Source organism: Nomascus leucogenys, chromosome 20 (assembly GCF_006542625.1).
Source record: "Nomascus leucogenys isolate Asia chromosome 20, Asia_NLE_v1, whole genome shotgun sequence".
Lineage (NCBI taxonomy): Eukaryota > Metazoa > Chordata > Mammalia > Primates > Hylobatidae > Nomascus > Nomascus leucogenys.
In genome coordinates this window covers 80682066-80705048 of record NC_044400.1, presented here as the reverse complement: position 1 = coordinate 80705048, position 22983 = coordinate 80682066, and the positions used below count along the sequence as shown (strand labels likewise).

The 22983-nt window shown below is 43.2% G+C and overlaps 1 protein-coding gene across 1 annotated transcript in view; it reads left to right on the top strand.

Annotated features, from left to right (window-relative positions):
• The window catches only part of HTT (huntingtin), a 169522-nt gene that overhangs the window by 3989 nt on the left and 142550 nt on the right, over positions 1–22983 (top strand). The window contains exons 2-3 of the mRNA XM_030801394.1: positions 9256–9339; positions 19778–19898. Of these exons, the coding sequence (XP_030657254.1) occupies positions 9256–9339; positions 19778–19898 (205 nt within the window). The remainder of the gene's footprint in view (positions 1–9255; positions 9340–19777; positions 19899–22983) is intronic.

The window sequence follows — 22983 nt, the reverse complement described above, 5'->3', positions numbered from 1 at the left end:
GATTCTCATGCCTCAGCCTCCCGATTAGCTGGGATTATAGACATGCACTGCCATGTCTGGGTAATTTTTTTTTTTCTTAAGTGAACTCTGGCTGACAATAGAGTGAAAGGGAACACGGGCAAAAGCAGAAACCAGTTAGGAAGCCACTGCAGTGCTCAGATAAGCATGGTGGGTTCTGTCAGGGTTACCGGCTCTCGTCTGTGGGCAGTGTGAGGAATGACTGACTGGATTTTGAATGCAGGACGAACTGCACTTGTTGAACTCTGCTAAGTATAACAATTTAGCAGTAGCTGGCATTATCAGCTTTGTATTCAGCTGCAAGTAACAGAAAATCCTGCTGCAATAGCTTAAACTGGTAACAAGCAAGAGCTTATCAGAAGACAAAAATAAGTGTGTTTGGGGAAATTCAACAATAAGTTAAGGAACCCAGGGTCTTTTTTTTTTTTTTTGAAATGGAGTTTTGCTCTTGTCACCCGGGCTGGAGTGCAATGATGTGATCTCAGCTCACTAAAACCTCCGCCTCCTGGGTTCAAGTGATTCTTCTGCCTCAGCCTCCCAAGTATCTGGGATTACAGGTGCACACCACCATGCCCAGCTAATTTTTGTGTTTTTAGTAGAGACGGGGTTTCGCCATGTTGGCCAGGCTGGTCTCGAACTCCTGACCTCAGGTGATCCACTCGCCTCAGCCTGCCAAAGTGCTGGGATTACAGGTGTGAGCCACTGCACCCGGTCAGAACCCAGGCTCTTTCTTACACTTAGCTTGCAAACCCTTGTTCTCATTCTTTTCCCTTTGTATTTTTATTGTTGAATTGTAACAGTTCTTTATATATTCTGGATACCGGATTCTTATCAGATAGATGATTTGTAAAAACTTTCTCCCTTCCTTTGGATTGTCTTTTTACTTTCTTGACAGTGTCTTTTGGAGTGTAATAGTTTTTAATTTTGATGAAGTCGAGTTTATCTATTTTGTCTTTGGTTGCTGTGCTTCAGGTGTCATATCTAAGAAATCGTTGTCTAATCCAAAGTCAAAAAGGTTTACTCCTGTGTTTTCTTCTAAGAATTTTAGAGTGTTACGTTTAAGTCTGATCCATTTTGAGTTAATTTTTATATATGGTTCAGGTAGAAGTCCAGCTTTATTCTTTTGTGTGTGGTTATTCAGTTGTCCCAGCAATATTTGTTGAAGAGACTATTCTTTCCCCACGGAATTGTCTTAGTACCCTTGTTGAGAATTAATCGTCCTTAATTGTATAGATTTATTTCTAGACTCTCAGTTCTACCTATCGGTCTTTATGTCGATCCTGTGCCAGTACCATGCAGTCTTGATTACTGAAGTTTGTGTCACAATTTAAATTCATGAAATGTGAGTTCTCCAACTTTGTTCTTTTTCAAGATTGATTTGGCCATGCTGGGTCCCTTGCATTTCTGTATGAATTGTAGGATCAGCTTGTCAGTTTTGACAAAGAAGCCAAGTAGGATTCTGAGAGGGATTGTGTTGAATCTGCAGATCAACTTGGGGAGTATTAGCATCTTAACAATATTGTCTTCTATCTATGAACATGGGCAAACTTTGTGTAAATGGTCAGATTGTAAGTATTTCAGGCTGTGTGGGCACAATGTCTCTGTCACAGCTACTCAGCTCTGTCATTGTAGCATGAAAGTAGCCATAAGCAATATGCATGAGTGTCTGTATTCCAATAGAATTTTATTAATGACAAGGAAATTTGAATTTCATATAATTTTCACCTGTCATGAAATAGTGTTTGATTTTTTTGGCCAACCATTTAAAAATGTAAAAACATTTCTTAGCTTGTAAACTGGCCAAAAATATGCAGGTTATAGTTTTCCCACTCCTAGGTTAAAATACGATAGGACCACGTTTAGAAACCATTTCTTTTTGTTTTTTTTTTTTGAGACGGAATTTTTTTTTTTCCCATTTTTTTTTATTAATTTTTTTTGCACACAAAAACAATAAACATTTTCTAAAAATACATACAAACAAAAAGATGCGTATCAAACATATTAGGAAGGTTACACATGGGAAGTTGGGGAATAGAAATGGGGGGTGGGAGTTAAAATAAATGAGAGAGGGACTTTATATGGATCAGTGATAATAACTCAATCCTCTATTTGACAAAGAAGAGGGAGAAGGAAGAGGAAGAAAAAGAAAGTGGGATAAAGGATCAGAAAGGGAGGAAAATAGAAAATATTAGAGTATGACTCCAGGGTAGACCTGTTTTGTTGTCACTGAGTTGGTTGGTTGGTTTGTCTGTTGTATTTTTCATGTTTCGCCAAGTTGGCCAGACTGGTCTCGAACTCCTAGCCCGAAGTGATCAACCCGCCTCGCCCCCCAGAGTGCCGAGACCACAGGCATGAGCCACCACGTCCAGCCCCCACATTGCTTCTGGCCTCCGTGGTAGACCTCCCAGACGGAGCGGCCGGGCAGAGGCGCTCCTCACTTCTTCCCAGACACGGGGCGGCCGGGCAGAGGTGCTCCTCACTTCCCAGACGGGGCGGCCAGGCAGAGACGCTCCTCACTTCTTCCCAGACGATAGGTGGCCGGGCAGAGGCGCCCCTCACTTCCCAGACGATGGGTGGCCAGGCAGAGGCGCTCCTCACTTCCCAGACGGGGCGGCCGCGCCGAGGCGCTCCTCACTTCCCAGACGGGGCGGCTGGGCAGAGGCGCTCCTCACTTCCCAGATGATACGTGGCCGGGCAGAGGTGCTCCTCACTTCCCAGACGATGGGTGGCCGGGCAGAGGCATTCCTCACTTCCCAGACGATGGGTGGCCGGGCAGAGGCTCTCCTCATTTCCCAGATGGGGCGGCCGGGCAGAGGCGCTCCTCACTTCTTCCCAGACGGGGCGGCCGGGCAGAGGCGCTCCTCACTTCCCAGACGGGGCGGCCGGGCAGAGGCGCTCCTCACTTCCCAGACGATGGGTGGCTGGGCAGAGGCTCTCCTCACTTCCCAGATGGGGCGGCCGGCAGGGGTGCTCCTCACTTCTTCCCGGACGGGGCGCCCGGGCAGAGGCGCTCCTCACTTCTTCCCGGACGGGGCGGCCGGGCAGAGGCGCTCCTCACTTCCTCCCAGACGGGGCGGCCGGGCAGAGGCGCTCCTCACTTCCCAGACGGTGGGTGGCCAGGCAGAGGCGCTCCTCACTTCCCAGACGGTGGGTGGCCGGGCAGAGGCGCTCCTCACTTCCCAGACGGGGCGGCCGGGCAGAGGCGCTCCTCACTTCCCAGACGGTGGGTGGCCGGGCAGAGGCGCTCCTCACTTCCCAGACGGGGCGGCCGGGCAGAGGCGCTCCTCACTTCCCAGACGATGGGTGGCCGGGCAGAGGCGCTCCTCACTTCCTAGACGGTGGGTGGTCCGGTAGAGGCGCTCCTCACTTCCCAGACGGGGCGGCCGGGCAGAGGCGCTCCTCACTTCCCAGACGATGGGTGGCCGGGCAGAGGCGCTCCTCACTTCCCAGACGGTGGGTGGTCGGGTAGAGGCGCTCCTCACTTCCCAGACGGGGTGGCCGGGCAGAGGCGCTCCTCACTTCCCAGACGGTGGGTGGCCGGGCAGAGGCGCTCCTCACTTCTCAGACGGTGGGTGGCCGGGCAGAGGTGCTCCTCACTTCCCAGACGGGGCGGCCGGGCAGAGGCGCTCCTCACTTCCCAGACGGTGGGTGGCCGGGCAGAGGCGTTGAGACGGAATTTCACTCTTGTTGCCCAGGCTGGAGTGCAGTGGCGCGATCTCGGCTCACCACAACCTCTGCCTCCCAGGTTCAAGACATTCTCCTGCACAGCCTCCCTAGTAGCTGGGATTACAGGCGTGCGCCACCACGTCAGGCTAATTTTGTATTTTTAGCAGACTTGGGGTTTCTCCATGTTGGTCAGGCTGATCTTGAACTCCCGACCTCAGGTGATCCACCCGCCTCGGCCTCCCAAAGTGCTGGGATTACAGGCGTGAGCCACCGTGCCCTGCCGGAAAGCATTTCGTTTTTGGCTTTTTTGTTTTTTTTTTTTAACTAGTTTTGAAAATTATAAAAGTTACACATAAACATTATAAAAATATCTTTAAGCAGCACAGATGAAAAACAAAGCCCTTCTTGCCTAACTTCCTAAGAGCAAAAGTATTTCTTGTGTCTTCTTCCCAGATTTTAATATGCATATACAAGCATTTAAATGTGTCATTTTTTGTTTGCTTGACTGAGATCACATTACATATGTATTTTTTTACTTAACAATGTGTCATAGATACTGTTCCATAGCAGTACCTGTAATTCTTATTGTTATGTAATATTGTATAATTTCTTTTTAAAAGAGGACTTTTGGAGATGTGAAGGCAAAGGTCTCACATTATTCTGGCTGTAGAACGTGCTGGTGACATATTCTCTCTACCTTGATAGGTCCCCATCCCCATCACCTCCATTTCCTGCAAATAAGTCAGCCACTTAGTAAACTACCTTTGAATGGATCCACACTCAAAACATTTAGTCTTATTCAGACAACAAGGAGGAAAAATAAAATACCTTATAAAGCCCTGTTTAATATTGTATTAAATTGGATCAATTTGGGTGCTAGAATGTATGTTAGAGACATGATATGTCCATAGGTCCTTGCTGTCACAGTGAGGTCTCAGGGACAGCAGTTTGGTATCATTTGGGATCTCATAAGCAGACTCTCTCTGCTTGACCTAACAAACCAGAGTCTGCGTTTTAACAGGTGCAGTGAGTGACTTACATGCACATTGGAGTTTGGGAAGCTCCACCATAGGTGCTTAGACCTTACCTTTGTTGTTGCTAATAGCAATGCAAGCATTTGGGAGGAAGACCTGTGTTGCTTATGTGTGTCCAGGTGTAGCTGAGGTGGCCTTGCTTATCTGCTGTAGGGCCGTTGAGCATTCGTGTAGCTGTGATGAGTGAGCTGAGGTGAGCCTGCGGAGAGCTCCCAGCCACTGGGAGTGGGACTCGCTTAGATGAACTAGAAGGACCCTTTCACCTGAGCACCCACTATGGAGAAAAACAACCGAATGAGGGGAGAGGCAATGTGCAATTTTATTTAGGGCATGAAGGAGAGCTGTGGTTAGAAGGTGACATATGAGTGGAAAGGGGGCAAGCCATGTGTATAGTGGGAGAAGAGAGGTCCAGGCAGAGTTAACAGAAGGCAGAAATGCTTTCCATGTTTGAGAACTAGGAAGGAGGCCAGTGGCTGAAGTAAGATGAAGGGCAGAAATAGGGGATGAGGCTGCGAGAGATGAGAGGTTAGAGACGAGGGTCTTGTGCACCAAGATCAGCTTGTGTGGTCAAAACAAGTAGTTTAATTTATGTTTTTAAAAGATCACTTTGGCTGGGCACAATGGTTCATGCCTGTAATACCAGTACTTTGAGATGCCGTGGTGGGAGGATTGCCCGAGGCCAGACGACCAGCATAGCCAACATAGCAGCACCTATAAGGTCTCTACAAAAAACTTTAAAAAATTAGCTGGGCATAGTGGTGTGTGCCTGTAGTCCCAGCTACTCAGGAGGCTGAGGAGGCTGGAGGATTACTTGAGTCCAGGAGTTTGAGGCTGTAGTGAGCTATGATTATGTCACTGCACTACAGCTTAGGCAAGAGAGTGAGACCCTGTCTCTAAATATGTATATATATATGTATATATATATACAGAAGAAAAGATCACTTTGACAACACCACATGCTGGTGAGGATTTAGAAAAACTAGGTCACTTATTGCTGGTGGGAATATAATATAGTACGGCCACTCTGGAAAACAGTTTGGCAGTTTGTCATAAAACTGAACGTACAATTAGTATACAGCCCAGCAGCAACTGCAATCCTGGGCATTAATCATAGAGAAATGAAACCTTAATGTTCACATAAAAACCTATACTCAAGTATGCATAGCAGCTTTACCCATAATATCTAAGAACTGGAATCAGCTCAGATGTCCTTCAACAGGTGAATGGTTAAACTACTCAGTAATAAAAAGGAATGATCTACTGATAGCATGCAACAGTTTAGGTGAAGTTATGCTAATGAAAAAAGCCAATCCCAAAAGGTTATACATATTGTATGATTCTATGTATATAACTTTTTTTTTTTTTTTTGAGACGGAGTCTCGCTCTGTCACCCAGGCTGGAGTGCAGTGGCGCGATCTCAGCTCACTGCAAGCTCCGCCTCCCGGGTTCACGCCATTCTCCTGCCTCAGCCTCTCTGAGTAGCTGGGACTACAGGCGCCCGCCACCACACCCGGCTAATTTTTTGTATTTTTAGTAGAGACGGGGTTTCACCGTGGTCTCGATCTCCTGACCTCGTGATCCGCCCGCCTCAGCCTCCCAAAGTGCTGGGATTACAAGCGTGAGCCACCGCGCCCGGCTGTATATAACTTTTTTTGCAATGACACAGTTTTAGGGATGGAGAATAGATTAGTGGTTGCCTGGGGTTAGAGATGGGGTAATAGAGTAGGTTAGGGGTGGCAGAGGAGAGAAAAGAGAGGGAGGTGAGTGTGGTTATAAAAGGACGACACGGGAATACTTGTAATGGAAATGCTTTGTCTTTTTTTTTTTTTTTTTTTTTTTTTTTTTTTTTTTTGAGACAGAGTCTTGCTCTGTTGCCCGGGCTGGAGTGCAGTGGCATGATCTTTTCTCACTGCAACCTCTGCCTCCTGGGTTCAAATGATACTTGTGTCTCAGTCTCCCGTGTTCAGAGTGAAACAAACCAGAGGTAATGTTCAAATAATCCAACACACATGACATTAAAACATCAAGATCAGGTTGGACGTGGTAGCTCACGCCTGTAATCTCAGCACTTTGGGAGGCCAAGGTGGGCAGATCACCTGAGGTCAGGAGTTCGAGACCAGCCAGGCCAACATGATGAAACCCCATCTTGACTAAAAATACAAAAATTAGCCGGGCATGGTGGTGTGCACCTGTAGTCCCAGCTACTTGGGAGGCTGAGACAAGAGAACTGCTTGAACCCGAGGGACAGAGGTTGCATTGAGCTGAGAGTGTACCACTGCACTTCAGCCTGCGTGAGAGAGCAAGACTCCATCTCCAAAAAAAAACTGGGCTGGGTGCGGTGGCTCACGCCTGTAATCCCAGCACTTTGGGAGGCCGAGATGGGCAGATCACGAGGTCAGGGGATCGAGACCATCCTGGCTAACACGGTGAAACCCCGTCTCTACTAAAAAATACAAAAAAATTAGCTGGATGTAGCGGCAGGTGCCTGTAGTCCCAGCTACTCGGGAGGCCGAGGCAGGAGAATGGTGTGAACCCGGGAGGCAGAGCTGGCAGTGAGCTGAGATCGCACCACTGCACTCCAGCATGGGTGACTGAGTGAGACTCCGTCTCAAAAAAAAAAATAAAAAAAAAATAGAATGCTGTAGTGTCCTTGAGTTTACATGCCCCTCCTTATGCTTGTGTGCCCATGCAGATTGTTTGATTACATAATTAGAGGAGGTTGGCTGAGGTTTGTTTTAATTTTTTTTTTTTTTTTTGAGACAGTCTCTCTGTGTTCCCCAGGCTAGAGTGCAATGGTGCAATCTTAGTGCACTGCAACCTCTGCCTCCTGGGTTCAAGCAGTTCTTCTGCCTCAGCCTCCTGAGTAGCTGGGATTACAGGTGCCCGCCACCATGCCCAGCTATTTTTTGTATTTTTAGTAGAGACAGGGTTTCACCATGTTGGCCAGGCTGGTCTCGAACTCCTGACCTCAGATGATCTTCTGCCCCAGCCTCCCAAAGTGCTGGGATTACAGGCATGAGCCACACCTGGCCGTTTGTTTTAATTTTGAAGGTGAAGTGAAAGTGACTACATTTACCAAAAGTGATTGAAAAGCCAGGACTGTTCTTACCCTGTTTTTCCAGTTCTTGCTCAGAGCAAGGTGGTTTCTTTTTCACTTAATCACCATACTTACTTTTCATGTAGAACAAGTCAGTTTGAGTTATCAGTTCATCATCTAACTAAATTCCATGGGGGAAGGAATTAGTTTTAGTTTCTTAAACTTCCAGGTTTGCTTATTGGACAAAATGAGATAGCAAGGCAGTGTTTTTGAGTTAGATTTTTTATTTCTTTGGTAATACAATTTTCTCAAAAACTTAGTAGTCTTTTAGTTTAGTTGTTTTTAGTTGGTCCTATGTTTTGGATCACCCCTCTCTACTTTATTTTGATAGTGCCAACTGTGAAGACATCTGAAGCCATAGGTTTGGGTGGGAAGGAGGCGCCTTTAGCTTGATCATCTTCTCCAGGCTGTTTATCTCCTTTTGCTTGGCTGAGAAGTCTTAACAGGAGGCTTATTCCCAGCTATTTGGGGACATAGAAGCGGTTAGCCATTGTTTATATTTTACTGAGGTCTGTGTGGTATGTTGACTGCAGTCAGTTAATGATTTTGGGAATTGAAGGCAGCCTGGTATATAGAGTAGGTATTATACTGTGTTTCTTTGAATTGAATTTCCCATCTCTTGTAATCTATGCCATCATCTTCTATACTGCTGAGAAAGAAAAAAAGTTTCTAATCAAACTATACCACTGGTTGTAAGATGCAGTTCGGCTTTAGTGATGCTAACACATGATTCAAACATGAAATTGATTGAGTATTGGTGAAATACAGAGGAGATTTAAAGCCAGAAGACCTGGGTTTAAATGCTGGCTGTATGACTTCATATCTGTGTGATCTTGGGAATGTCATGGTTGGCACTTCAATTGCTTCTCTCTATAATGGGGGAAGTGAGGCTAGTTATGATGGCTCATACCTATAATCCCAGCACTTTGGGAGGCCAAGATGGGAAGATCGCTTGAGGCCAGGAGTTTGAGCAATTGGGCAACATAGTGAGGCCCCGTCTCTACAAAATATTTTTTAAAAATTAGCCAGGCCCAGCGGTGCATGCCTGTGGTCCGTGCCACTCAGGAGGCTGAGATGGGAGGATCCTTTCAGCCTAGGAGTTTAAGGCTAAAGTGAGCCATGATTGTGCTATCATACTCCAGCCTGGGCAGCAGAGCAAGATCCTGACTCTAAAAAAAAGTAAAATAAAGTAAAATGGGGGAAATGAACTGCTTTAGTAACATCATCTGTTTTTCCTGTGAGCAGTGTAGCTTGAAAGCCATTGGTGAACTCATGCCCTGTGTTCCCTGTCCAGATCCCCATTCTGCCCCCAACATGGAGTATAACAGTTTGTTCATAGTCGTCGAGAAACACTCATTGAATGAATGAATGAGGTGTAGAAGTAAGTGGAGTGGGTAATTCAACACATACTCATTTCCTTCTTCTTTTTTTTATTTTTAGAAAGAAAGAACTTTCAGCTACCAAGAAAGACCGTGTGAATCATTGTCTGACAATATGTGAAAACATAGTGGCACAGTCTGTCAGGTAATTGCACTTTGAACTGTCTAAGAGAAAATAAGAACTTTGTATATTTTCAGTCTTAATGGGCTAGAATATTCTTTGTGTCCCAGTTATTTTAAATGGATTCAGAAATCCATTTAAGATGAAGAAGGACCCTTTTCCCATATTTCTGGCTATATACAAGGATATCCAGACACTGAAATGAATAATGTTCCCTTTTTGTAATCTTTTATGCAAAAATTAAAACCGTTATGGTAATTGAACAACATGTTTATGTTTAGTTAACATCCTTAGCAACTATAGTTATTTTAAAATCATCTGTGGTTTGATATTTTTGCATTTGTTGCAATAGTAGGAACAGCACAAGACAGTTCAGTTTGTCTCCCTCATTTGCTTTTTTTTGGCAATTTGCTGTCCTGTTGTACCTCTGCTCCTAGCAGTGGCTGGAGCCCACTCCTTTGTGCTTTGGGATTAGTGGGGATCGTGGGGCATTGACTGTAGGTCAGCTTTCCTTGCTTGATCTTTCTCACTGGGGTGAACTAGCAGCACCTTCTTTTGTAGCTGCTTTGCTTTTGACTATCTTTCTGACCGTTGTTCCTAGTAGCTGTAGATGGTAAATATATTTAGGCCTGTTTCCAGTGGCTCAGTAGGAGACACATGCATCTATGATATCTGAATTCTGTTACCCACATGGGCATGTGTGAAATAGTTGCCTTGCCTTACTTTCCCTTGGAATAAATAATTCATGTTATTCTCCTGGTAGAAGCTAGAAAAAGCCTTTATAGTCAGTCAGAAAAAAATTTTTAGACAAATAATCTTGATTTTAGTACTGACAAAAATGTGTGGTGATTTTATTTTTTTTTGAGACGGAGTTTCACTCTTGTCCAGGCTGGAGTGCAATGGCGTGATCTCGGCTCACTGCAACCTCTGCCTCCTGGGTTCAAGCGATTCTCCTGCCTCAGCCTCCCAAGTAGCTGGAGTTACAGGCATGCGCCACCACACCCAGCTAATTTTGTATTTTTAGTAGAGACGGGGTTTCTCCATGTTGGTCAGGCTGGTCTTGAACTCCCAACTTTAGGTGATCTGCCCGCCTCAGCCTCCCAAAGTGCTGGGATTACAGGCGTGAGCCAGGGTGCCCGGCAATTCATTTGTTTTTTAAAAAAAATTTCCTCTCGGCCGTTGCTTTTCGCTCTTTTTATTGTGGTAAAATGCATATAACATTTACTGTCTTAACCATTTTTAGGTGTACAGTTTGGTGTATATATTCATAATGTTGTACAGCCACCACTGCCATCTACTTCATAAGTTTTTCATCTCTCAAAACTGAACATCTGTCTTCATTAAACTCCCTGTCATCCATTCTTTCCTGTAGTCCCTTTCTACTTTCTGTCTGTATGAGTGTAACTGCTCTGGAGACCTCATATAAGTGGAATCCTACAGGATTTGTCTTTTTTTTGGTGATCTGCTTATTTTTAATGCCTCTTTGCATTTGTATTATATACTTTCAAAGTGATTTCACAAAACCGTTTCATTTTAGGTTAACTCATTTCTATTGTTTGTGAAATACAGTGTGTGATTCTGTTCTCTTTCTGTCTAATTTGTAGAAATGTTGTGGGAAGAAAATGAAATAACAAATGAGCATATGTCCTGAAAATAAAAATATAAAAATTCTAAATTAGCATGCTATTGTAGAATACAATGCTATGATAAAAGTAGGAAAAAAAAGGTTTGAATTCTATCTCTGCTGCCTGTGTAAGCTGGGTGACTTTAGATAAGCTTTAACGTGTTTGAGCCTTACTGGCTCGTTTTTGAAATGTAATCCCTAGTTACACAGTTCTTGTGGGATCAGATGGTACATGTGAAACACTGTGAAAAAGCAACTGCATAGATATGTTCATTAGACACCTGAGCAGGAAGCATATCCCATTGCGATGCCGATCATCCACCTGAGCAGGAAGCATATCCCATTGCGATGCCGATCATCCACCTGAGCAGGAAGCATATCCCATTGTGATTCCCATCATCCAAAGCTATACGTTATCTTTACTTTTTTTGTTTTTTTGAGACGGAGTCTTGCTCTGTTGCCCAGGCTTGTGTACAGTGGCACAATCTCGCCTCACTGCAAGCTCCGCCTCCTGGGTTCACACCATTCTTCCTCAGCCTCCCAAGTAGCTGGGACTACAGGTGCCCGCCACCATGCCTGGCTAAATTTTTGTATTTTTAGTAGAGATGGGGTTTCACTGTGTTAGCCCGGATGGTCTCGATCCCCTGACCTCGTGATCTGCCTGCCTCGGCCTCCCAAAGTGCTGGGATTACAGGCGTGAGCCACTGCACCTGGCCATCTTTACTTTTTTTGTGAAGTGACTTTAAATATTTGGCAAACATTTGGTCATTGTGCATCTGATCTCCACCATCCAGGTCTCAGAGAACGTAATTTCTCTCTGAAAGCTTATTGACCCAGGAAACAAGATCTCTTCCAATCTGAGTGCGTCAGGCTTTATTCTTGTCATTTTGTATTTTGAGAATTTTCAAATGGAATTCATGGAATGTTGGCTTATATTCACATATTAGTAAAGTGTGTTGAGACATCTTAAGATTGATTTGTGGTTCTATTTGCCATATTAAATCAAAATAATAGCTGTTAATGGTTTTCACATTAGTCTGTCTCTTGTTTTTATGGAGTAATGCTGAGAGTTCATTATGCTGCTTGTTCTACAGAAGAGCATGTTAAAAGGAGTTTTTGGAGTCAGAGGGGTTATCCTTGGTTTCATAGGATACACGCTATACTTTTTAGGGATTTCAGAGTATATAGCCGAAGGTGATATTTTATATAAATATGTTTTATGGAAACTTATTGATCATCGCTGTTTCCTGTTAACTCTCCTAAAATATAATTAAACCTTTGGAACTTTTTTATAGCTTTTGTGCTAGACAAATTTTTGTCTCCAATGGGGTTATATAAATGGCAGTTTCTGAGGTTTTCAATGTAGGAAGTCATTTAAAACTTCATGTATATTGTGAAAAGGTAGTCTGCTTTAAGCTCTCTAAAGTGGTCTAAGTTACTGGTTCCTAAGTATGGATGAGCATGAAAATCATCTGGAAAATTTATTAAAAATATAGTAATGAAGGTACCTCACTGTCCTTTTTCCCAAACACACTTCTGCATTCTGTTTGAGTAGGTGGGGCCTACACATTTTTCACAAGTATCCTCTTGGGAATACCCAGGAATGCTCACTTGAGCAACCTCTTACTAATATCATATACCTTGATAAGGTGGCTAGGTAAAAACAAATATACAAAAATCCATAGATCTCCCATATATTAGCATAAATCAGCTAGAAAATATAACGTTTAAAGATCTAGTTCACAGTAGCACCAATATATCGAACTCTAAGGAATCGATAAGAAATATGCAAAAACTTTATAAAAACTTGTTAATGTTTCTGAAAGATATAGGTGACCACTTTCTGGATAGGAAGATTTTATATCACTAAGTTGAATTTTCTCTAAATTAACACAGAAATTTAAAATAATCTTGATCAAATTTCTAGTAGAGGTATTTTTGAACTTGTTCACTGAAAGAATAAATACATAATTGCAAAGAATATCTCAAAATCGTCACTAGGCCCGGTGTGGTGGCCCATGCCTGTAATCCCAGCACTTTGGGAGGCCGAGGCAGGTGGATCACCTGAGGTCAGGAGTTTGAGACTAGCCGGACCAATGCGGTGAAACCCTGTCTCTACGAAAAAATACAAAAATTAGCTGGGTGTGGTGGCACATGCCTGTAGTCCCAGCTACTTGGGAGGCTGAGGCAGGAGAATTGCTTGAACCCAGGAGGTGGAGGTTGTGGTGAGCCTAGATTGCACCGCTGCATTCCAGCCTGGGTGACAAGAGCAAAATTCTGTCTCAAGAAAAAAGAGAAAAAAGAAAAAGAAATCAACACTAATATGGCGAGACTTAATGTATGTGACATTAAAATAGTGATTGGACATTAAAACAGGTATAGAACAGAAAAAGAGTGTATGTGTGTCTGTATGCATTTATGATGGGTGTGACATATTTGTATTAGTAGGGAAATGAGGGAAATGATACATTTCTCTGACTTCGGGAGAACATTATATCTCTACCTCATATTGCAAACAAACATAAAGTTCAGATTAATTACCTAAATGTGAAAAAATGAAATAATTTCTTCAAAAAATGTAATCTTAGTTTGAGGAAGGCTAACATTATAAAGGAAAAAACTGTTTTGACTGGAATATAGTTCAATATATCAAAATCCACCTTCAACAAAATTGAAAGTAAATTGAACTTGGGGAAAGTATCGACAGCATATAGATCAAAGGTTCCTAGCCTGTGTAAAGAGCAGTTATAAATCATTAAGAAAAAGACCGTCGACCCATCGGCACGTTGTTCTCCGACTTCCAGCCTCCAGAACTGTGACGAGTAAGTGCTTGTTGTTTAAACCACCCAGTCTATATGTGGTATTTTGTTATAGAAACTCAAGCTGATTAGGACACTAGTAATCAGTAGACTGAAACTAAAACAAAAATAAGAAGCTTTTTTACCTGTCAAATTGGCAAACATTAAGAATATTCAGATTTTTGTCAGAGGTGATACAACCTTCTAAGAAGGCAGTTTGGGAAAATATAAAGCTTTAGATTATTATATGTCTGACCTAGCAGTTTTACCTCTAGGGCGCTTACCCCTAGGAAAGTGTGTAATGATATTGGTGCAGTGCCCTTCATCCCATTAGAAAATTAAAAATAACCTTAATGGCCTACCTCTAAAAAGGGGATTGAAAAATTAAGATAGATTTATTTATTTATTTATTTATTGAGATGGAGTCTTGCACTGTCGCCTGGGCCGGAGTGCAATGGTGTGATCTCGGCTCACTGCAACCTCTGCCTCCTGGGTTCATGCGATTCTCCTGCCTGAGCCTCCTGAGTAGCTGGGATTATAGGCTCACACCACCCCACCCAGCTAATTTTTTGTATTTTTAGTAGAGATGAGTTTCACTGTGTTGGCCAGACTGGTCTCAAACTCCTGACCTCATGATCCGCCCCCCTCGGCCTCCCAAAGTGTTGGGATTACAGGCGTGAGCCACTGCGCCTGGCCAGATACATTTATACAAGAGAATGTTAGTTAACATTCATAGATATTTATATTTTGTTTACTTTTTATTAAAAAAATTTTTTTTAGAGACAGGATTTACTCTGTCACCCAGGCAGGATGCAGTTGCACAATCATAGCCCACTGCAGCCCGAACTCCTGGGCTCAAGCGATCCTTCTGCCTCAGCCTTTTGAGTACCTGGGGGACTTTAGGCAGTGCTACTCTACCTGGCTAATGTTTAAATGTTTTATAGATCTTGCCATGTTGCCCATGCTGGTCTGGAATTCCTGGGCCCAAGTGATCCTCCCACTTTGGCCTCCCAAAGCACTGAGATTACAAGGATGAGCCACCACTTCTGACCAATAGATATTTATATTTGTGACTGGGAAATATATTAACAATGTGTTAAAAGATTCAGTTAAAAAACAATGAAAGATTTTTGCTTCTGGCTAAGATAGAATAAGAAGGACAACATTTATCTTCTTGCCTTGAAATAGTTGAAAATGGATGAAATATACGTAACAGTGGTTTTCAAGTTATTGGGCATTAGGCAAAGAAGAATAGTTATCCCAGGAAAATTAATGTGGAGAGCCCTACAATTTCCTTACATTACTGCCTGGCCATGGCAAGAGGAAAAACTGAGAGGAAACTGAGACTGAGCCAGTGGTTTGCTGGGTTGAGGAGGCAGAGCTGGGAGTCCAGAGATGCAAGGTGGTGAGCGCCCATACGGAAGAATACCAGGGAAGAGAGCTGCAGAGGGAGCTCCGGAGAACTGCACAGTACCCTCTCAGTACCCTCTCCTGTGTAGCTGAGTATTGATGAGCACATGCTTGTGAGGAAATGACCCAGGGCTGGAGGTAGAACCACCTGAAAGGATTGGAAGGAACAATTGCTGAAACTTAACACGGCCCGAAGAATTTCTGATCACACCAGTTGGAGTGGAAAACCTCAGCTCTCATAGAGCAGGTAGGGTACTCAGAAGGGTTTGCCTGCCTAGTCCCAGACTAAGTTTTGTTACTCTGACCCCGCCTAATATTAAAAAGAGATTAATTAAATTGTTTGCAACAAAAATAATATATTTCAGTGTTTATAACACATAGAAGTGAATTGTATGACAATAGCATAAAGGCTGGAAGAGCAGAAATTGACATGTATTTGTGCTGGGCAGAAGAATGCCCCCCTCTTTCCCCAAAAGATATCAAGTCCTAATCCCTGGAACCTGTAAATATTACTTTATAAGGAAAATTGTTTTATGGTGTGATTAAATTCAGGATCTTGAGATGAGGGGGCTATCTTGGATGATCTGGGTAGGCACTAAATGCAATCATATATATATAAAAAGGAGGCAGAGGGAGATTTTACACACACAGAGAAGGCCATGTGAAGATGGAACAGAAAGATTTGAAGGTGCTGGCCTTGAAAATTGGAGTGATGAAGCTATAAACCAAGGAATGCAGCAGCCACCAATGCTGGAAGAGGCACGGAGCAGTTCTCCTTTAGAGCCTACTCCAGAGGGAATGTGGTGCTGCGAATTCCTTAATTTCGGCTTAGTGATACTAATTTTGGACTCTGGTCTCTAAAACTGTGAAAGAAAAAATTTTTGTTTGTTTGTTTCTTTTAAGCCACATAGTTTGTGGTAATTTGTTACAGCAGCTACAGGAAACTAATTTATGCTGCATGTGAAATGGTATAATATCATTAAGGTAGATTGTGATGAAGATACATAGTATAAACAATTAAGCAACAACTAAAAGCACAACAAGGAATTATAGCTAATGAACCAAAAAAGAGATTAGAATAATAAAAATGGTGAATCCCAAAGAAGCCAGAAATAAGGGAAGAGGCAAATAAAGGAAAGAAAGAGCTCGATGGCAGATTTAAACCTAGCTATGTCAAAAAGGACATTACATGTAAAAGGCAGAGATTTTTCAGATTGAATGGAAAAGTAAGACCTGATATATGCTGCTGCCTGCAAGAAACACATTCTAAATATAAAGGCAAAAATAGCCTACAAGTAACAGAACAAAAAGAAGTTCACTGTGCTCACAAGAATTAAATGCAAGCTGGACTGGTTCTGTTAATATCAGACAAAGTGGATTTCAAAGCAAAGGCTATTGCCCAGGATGAGATAGTCATTTCATAATGATGAAGGAGACTCGTTCATCAGCCTGGCATAACAAGCTGAGATGTTTATGCACCTGACTACAGAGTTAAAATACACAAAGCAAAGCCTGGCAGAACTACGAGTAGAAACAGACAAATCCACAGTGATAGAGATTTTAGTAACTGCTCTCAATGATTTGTAGAACACGTAGCCATAATATCTGGATCTAGAACACTTGACCAACACTGTCCCCTATGCAACCTGATTGGCATTTACAGGCACTCCACCTGGCACCAGCAGAAGAGACACTCTCTCAAGTGCTCACAGAATGTCTGCCGAGATAGAGCAGATGCTGGGCCGTAAAACAAGTCTGTAAATTAAAAGCATTCAAATTATTCAGAGTATGTTTTCTGACCTCAGTATCATTAAGTTGGAATATATTACAGGAAGATAACCTGGAAAAGTCTCAGATATGTGTTAAAACTCATTTCCACGTGGCTCATGGGTCAGAAGTGAAGTCGAAAGGGAAATTTGAAGGTCTTTTGGATTGACTGATAGAAAAACAATAGATTTCTAAACTTGCGGGGTGCTGTTACAGCATAGTAAAGGGAATGTTCTAGCATTAAATGCCTGTTTTAGGAAAGAAAGATTTCAAATCAATGACCTCAGCTTCTACCTTTGGAAACTTGAAAATGCCAAGCAAATGGAATCCAGAGTTACCAGAAGGGCCAGATACGGTGGCTCATGCCTGCAATTCTGCCACTTTGGGAGGCCGAGGCAGGCGGATTGTTTGAGATGGGCAGTTCAAGACCAGCCTGGGCAGCATAGGGAGACCCCATATCTACAAAAAACACAAAAAATTAGCCAGGTGTGGTGGCATGTGCCTGTAGTCCCAGCTAACCAGGAGCCTGAGGTGGGAGGATTGCTTGAGCCTGGGAGGTTGAGGCTGCAGTGAACTGTGATTGTGCCACTGTGCTCCACCTTGGGCAACAGAATGAGACCCTGTCTCAAAAACAAAAACAGTTACTAGAAGAATGGACATCATAAAGGTAAGAGCAGAAGTCAGTAAAATAGAAAACAAAAATACATAGAAAATCAATAAAACCAAAAGCTAGTTCATCAAGAACATCAATAAATTGGTAAGGCTGATAGGAAAAAAAGTGAAGTCACAAATTATCAATATCAGGAATGAGGGAGATGACAGTAGTATAGATTATATAGATATTAAAAGGACTATATGAGGCAGGTGCGGTGGCTCACGCCTGTAATCCCAGCACTTTGGGAGGCCGAGGTGGACAGATCACCTGAGGTCAGGAGTTTGGGACCAGCCTGGCCAACATGGTGAAGCTCTGTCTCTACTAAAAATACAAAAATTAGCTGGTCGTGGTGCCATGCGCCTGTAATCCCAGCTACTCGGGAGGCTGAGGCAGGAGAATTGCTTGAACCCGGGAGGCGGAGGTTGCAGTGAGCCGGGATTGTGCCATTGCACTCCAGCCTGGGTGACAGAGTGAGACTCTGTCTCTAAATAAATAAATAAATAAATAAATAAATAAAAAAAAAGGACTATATGGGAATATTATGAACAACTTTCTGCCAATAAATTTGACAACTTATAGATGAAATGAATGAGTTCCTTGAAAGACACACAAACTATTAAAGCTCTCAAGAAGAAATAGATAAGCTGATTAGCCCTATATCTATTTTATTAAATTTAAATGTAAAAATCAATAGTTACTGGAAAACCTTTAAGTGTGTTTGGAAATGGTATATGAACTTTTTCAAGTGAATTTTATGAAGTCTAATCACAGGGAAAGGTTTTCTGATGAAAATTTAGTGTCTGAATTGAGACGTGCTTAAAAAATGTTGTTATATATTATGAAGTCCAATCACAGGTAAAGGTTTGCTGATGAAAATTTAGTGTCTGAATTGAGGTATGCTGTAAAAAATGTTGTTATGTATCTTAATCATTTCTTCACATTAATTACATGTTGAAATAATACTTTGGGTGTATTGGGTTAAATGAAATATTATGAAAATCTTGCCTGTTTTCTTTTTACTTTTGATGTGTCAGCTAGGAAATACAAAAGTATAGCTCACATTCTGTTTCTGTTGACAGTACTGCTTTGGAGCACAGTGTTTGAATGATCTCTCATTTCAAAGACCTTTCCTCACTTGTTATTCATGGCTGTCTGTATTCCACATAGATAAGGTCTGAAATACTGCTAAGTGGCATGTTTTGTTTTATGCTTTTATAAGTTTGTTGATCTTTACTGATGTGGACCTTTGGTGCCTCTTAGGCTCATGGCTATCTTCTAACCATTGTTTGCAATTTTTACCTAGAGATAAAGAGAAAGAGAGATTTGGTTTCAGAGTAGTTAGATTGAGATCATGAAAGAGCAATCTCATTTTTATGCTTCAAAAATAGCACATCCCCTGTATTACTGGGATTTGCTATTCTTGGGATTACTTCAAGAACATCCTTGTGTTACTGGTTTGGATGCTTCTGAATGCTGTGAAGTCAGTTTCATGTACATGGCTCATCAGTTTAGCTCTCTCTTGGCTTTGTTTAGACAGTTGGATCATGATGGCCTAAACAGCTTATTTCAATTAAACATTTAAAAATAGTTCACAAATAGTAAACTCCAGTTTTTGTGACTGTTTGAAAGTCTGTCTTGCACAACAAAAACACAATCTGACCATGATCATCTGGCATCTTAGGGTGAAATATGGTTATACTTTGGCCCGTACTGAAAGCAAGATTAAAAAGGGGGCAGGAGAGAGAGACTGCTAAACTGATTTTCAAGGTTCCAAGAATATTGCAGGTTAAGAGTAAAAGTAAACTTTCAGCAGAAAGCAGTGGGTTGTCTGGGATTGAAGTATCTGAAGTTTTTAAATGAAAATTTAAAAAGAAAAATGAGAATTGCCTTACAAGTATAATCTCTTCTTTTTTAAAAAATAAACTTTATTTTGAAATAGTTTTAGATTTACAGAAAAAAGTTAGATAGGGTAGGAAGTTTTCATATACCCTCCATGCAGTTACCCCAGTTATTCTCATGCCAATTTAGTGTGAGGCATTTTCATGTATGCTATTAACTAAAGTCCAGACTTTATTCAGATTTGCTTAATTTCTATGTAATGTCCTTTTTCTGTTCCAGAATTCCATGCAGGACACCGGATACCTCATTACATTTCATTGTCATGTCACCTTAGGCTCCTCTTGACAGTTTCTCTTCTTTTTTGCTTAGAAATTCTCCAGAATTTCAGAAACTTCTGGGCATCGCTATGGAACTTTTTCTGCTGTGCAGTGATGACGCAGAGTCAGATGTCAGGATGGTGGCTGACGAATGCCTCAACAAAGTTATCAAAGTAAGAACCGTGTGGATGATGTTCTCCTCAGAGCTATCGTTGTTGTAGGCTAAGAGAAGAAGCCATCGTTGAGTGTTCTTCTGTTTTGAGTCCCTGAGGATGTCTGCACTTTTTTCCTTTCTGTTGTATGGTTTGGAGGTGCTCTATTGTATGGTTTGGAGGTGCTCTGTTGTATGGTTTGGAGGTGCTCTGGTATGGTTTGATGGTTTGGAGGTGCTCTGTTGTATGGTTTGGAGGTGCTCTGTTGTATGGTTTGGAGGTGCTCTGGTATGGTTTGATGGTTTGGAGGTGCTCTGTTGTATGGTTTGGAGGTGCTCTGTTGTATGGTTTGGAGGTGCTCTGGTATGGTTTGATGGTTTGGAGGTGCTCTGTTGTATGGTTTGGAGGTGCTCTGTTGTATGGTTTGGAGGTGCTCTGTTGTATGGTTTGGAGGTGCTCTGCTATCTGCCTGCATTGCTTGCCACACCTGCCTGGTCAGAAGGAGCTGTGTTGACAATTGTGCCTGCACGGTGCCTAGGTCAATGAAGGGAACTGATGGTAGCCACTGGATGCTCCTGGGAAAATGTCACTACAGGCACCAGAGAAGCCAGAGCTATGCCCAAATTTCCATGAGTCTCAGTTTTCTTAACTATAAAATGGGATCAAAGTTTTTGTGGCATGTGTATGAGTGTGTGTCTGTGTATGTGTGAGGATTAAACGCACTAATTGCCACTACTGGATCCTCAAAGTGATAAGAAGTGTTCTTATTAATGATGACCTCTTTACACTTTTACCCAGCAAGATTGATGGGTGTATCACTGCTTCCCTTTTTCCATCACGTGGATTCCATGGCATCCTTTTGCCCAGGGAACCTTTGCTTTGTGGCTAGCACTTTGTTGTTTGGCTAATCACGCTTTCTGTGGTCGGGACACTGGCTTCTCTGGAGCCATGGGATTCTAGCTCCCTCTCTTGTCCCTAGAGTGGTCACTGTCTTCTCTCTCCGCTTGCAATTCCTGCTTTGCTCGCATCTCACTTATGCAGTGACCTATATCAGTTTCACCTTGTTTTCCGTGCCTGCTGATCATTGGCACCACTTGCACGTGGATGGCATCCCATAGCGTATTTAAGGCCTGCTTCCAGTTAAGCTTGCTTCCCCACAGGCCTAAATATCCTTGCTTGCTTCTTTTATTCTCACTGGCAGGACCAGGGCGGTCTTTTTTTGGATGAGACAGGGTCTCGCTCAGTCACCCAGGCTGGAGTGCAGTGGCTGATCACGGCTCACTGCAGCCTTGAGCTGCTGGGCTCAAGCTATCCTCCTGGCTTGGCCCCTTGAGTAGCTGGGACTACAGGCGTGCACCACCATGCCCAGCTAATTTTTAAAATTATTTGTAGAGATTGGATCTCGCCAGTTGCCCAGGCTGGTCTTGAACGCCTGGGCTCAAGTGATCCTCCCTCCTTGGTTTCCCAAAGTGCTGGGATCACAGGTGTGAGCCACTGTGCCTGGCCCTTGATGTTTCAGTTCTTGATATTTGATCCTCAGAGTCAGAAAATCTAAAAAGAGGGCTATTCCAGGTTGCCTTCGTTCATGGCAAATGGGAAGTTAAGAGGGCAGAGAGAGTATGACCAGAAACTGTTCTAATATCGATCATTTAACGTGTAAAGATTGTTCTTTTTTAAACCTCCTTCATTTTTTTTCCAGGAATTGCTGGACACAGTGGCTTGGTGTGTGTGTGAGGGCTGTAGGCCATGGCCCTAGGTTGTGGTTTTAGGTCTCAGGTGCTCTTCCTGGCTGTCCCCTTGCTTCTTTCCCATTTCCTTTTCTTTTGTGTCCAGCCATTTTTCCCTTCTGCTTAAGTCTGGTACAGCAGGGTTTGGCTGCTCTCAGATTCCTGCTTCCTCAGGTACTGTAGTTGTCAGGCTCAGTGGGCTGGCAGTGGGATCAGGATCTGGCTAGGTTTGCTCTCACTGTGGCAGAGCGGGGGCAGGCGTGGGAGAGCACGTGTGACCCCAGGTGTAGGGAACACAGGCATGGTTACTTAGCCTTCGGGTCCTAGACTTTGTCTTCTCATGAGTGTGGCCGTGTGTGTATGGTGAGAACTAGATTCTACTTAGCCCAAGAAAATGGGCACATTTTGCGTGTGGTTTCTGTAGAGAAACGCAGTGGGTATCTGACATAGCCTGGCAGCATGCCTCCCTCAAGTAGGTTAGTCTCAGGCAGTGAAGCACGTGTGTCCGGCAAGAACTTCATATGTGGCATAAAGTCTCCGTTCTGTGTGGTGCTGGCAAATCACCACCACCGTCAAGAGGCTGAAGTGATTTTTGTCTAGGCAGGCAGGGAAGGCTTCCTGGAGAAGCAGCCAATAGGTGAAAGAGTAGATTGGAGACCTTCTTAATCATCACCGCCTTTTGTCTCAAGGGGTGCCAGGAAGCTGTGGAGGCTGAGAGGAGGGGGAACCCATCTTATGCTGCCAGAGAGTGGGACACCATGAGGGTCAGGTCAAGGGGTTGTACCTTGTTTGGTGGAGAATTAGGGGCTCTTGAAGACTTTGGATGTGGTCAGGGGAGTGTATCATTTAGGAAGAGTGACCCGGTGAGGACGTGGGGTAGAAGAGGACAGAGGTGGGAGGGAGTCCAGGTGGGAGTGAGTAGGCCCAGCAGGAGTGCGGGGCCTCGAGCCAGGATGGTGGCAGGGCTGTGAGGAGAGGCAGCCACCTGTGTGTCTGCGGAAGCAGGGGCAAGAGGGAAGAGGCCAGCGGCATGCTGCCATCACCCAGCAACTGGAGTAGATTGTGAGAGCCCATTCCCTGCCCTTGGGAGGGGCTGAGTTTTAGTTTTCTTTTGTTATACAACAAGCTTGGTATTTGTTTACAAAACATTTGTAAAGCTAAATCAAGGTTCGATAAGGCTTCTAGTTTTATTTAAGAAGTAATGTTTAAATAAATGTCCAATTTGCTTTGCTCATTTAAGGACTTTCAGTACGAACTGCAACAACAGGATTAGGATTTAAAAATTTCTGAGATGTTTTTACTCCTCAGAATTTCCCAGAATGTGATCTGGTTTTGATTTTCAAGCTCGCTGACCCAATAGGTTAACTCACAAGTTTTAC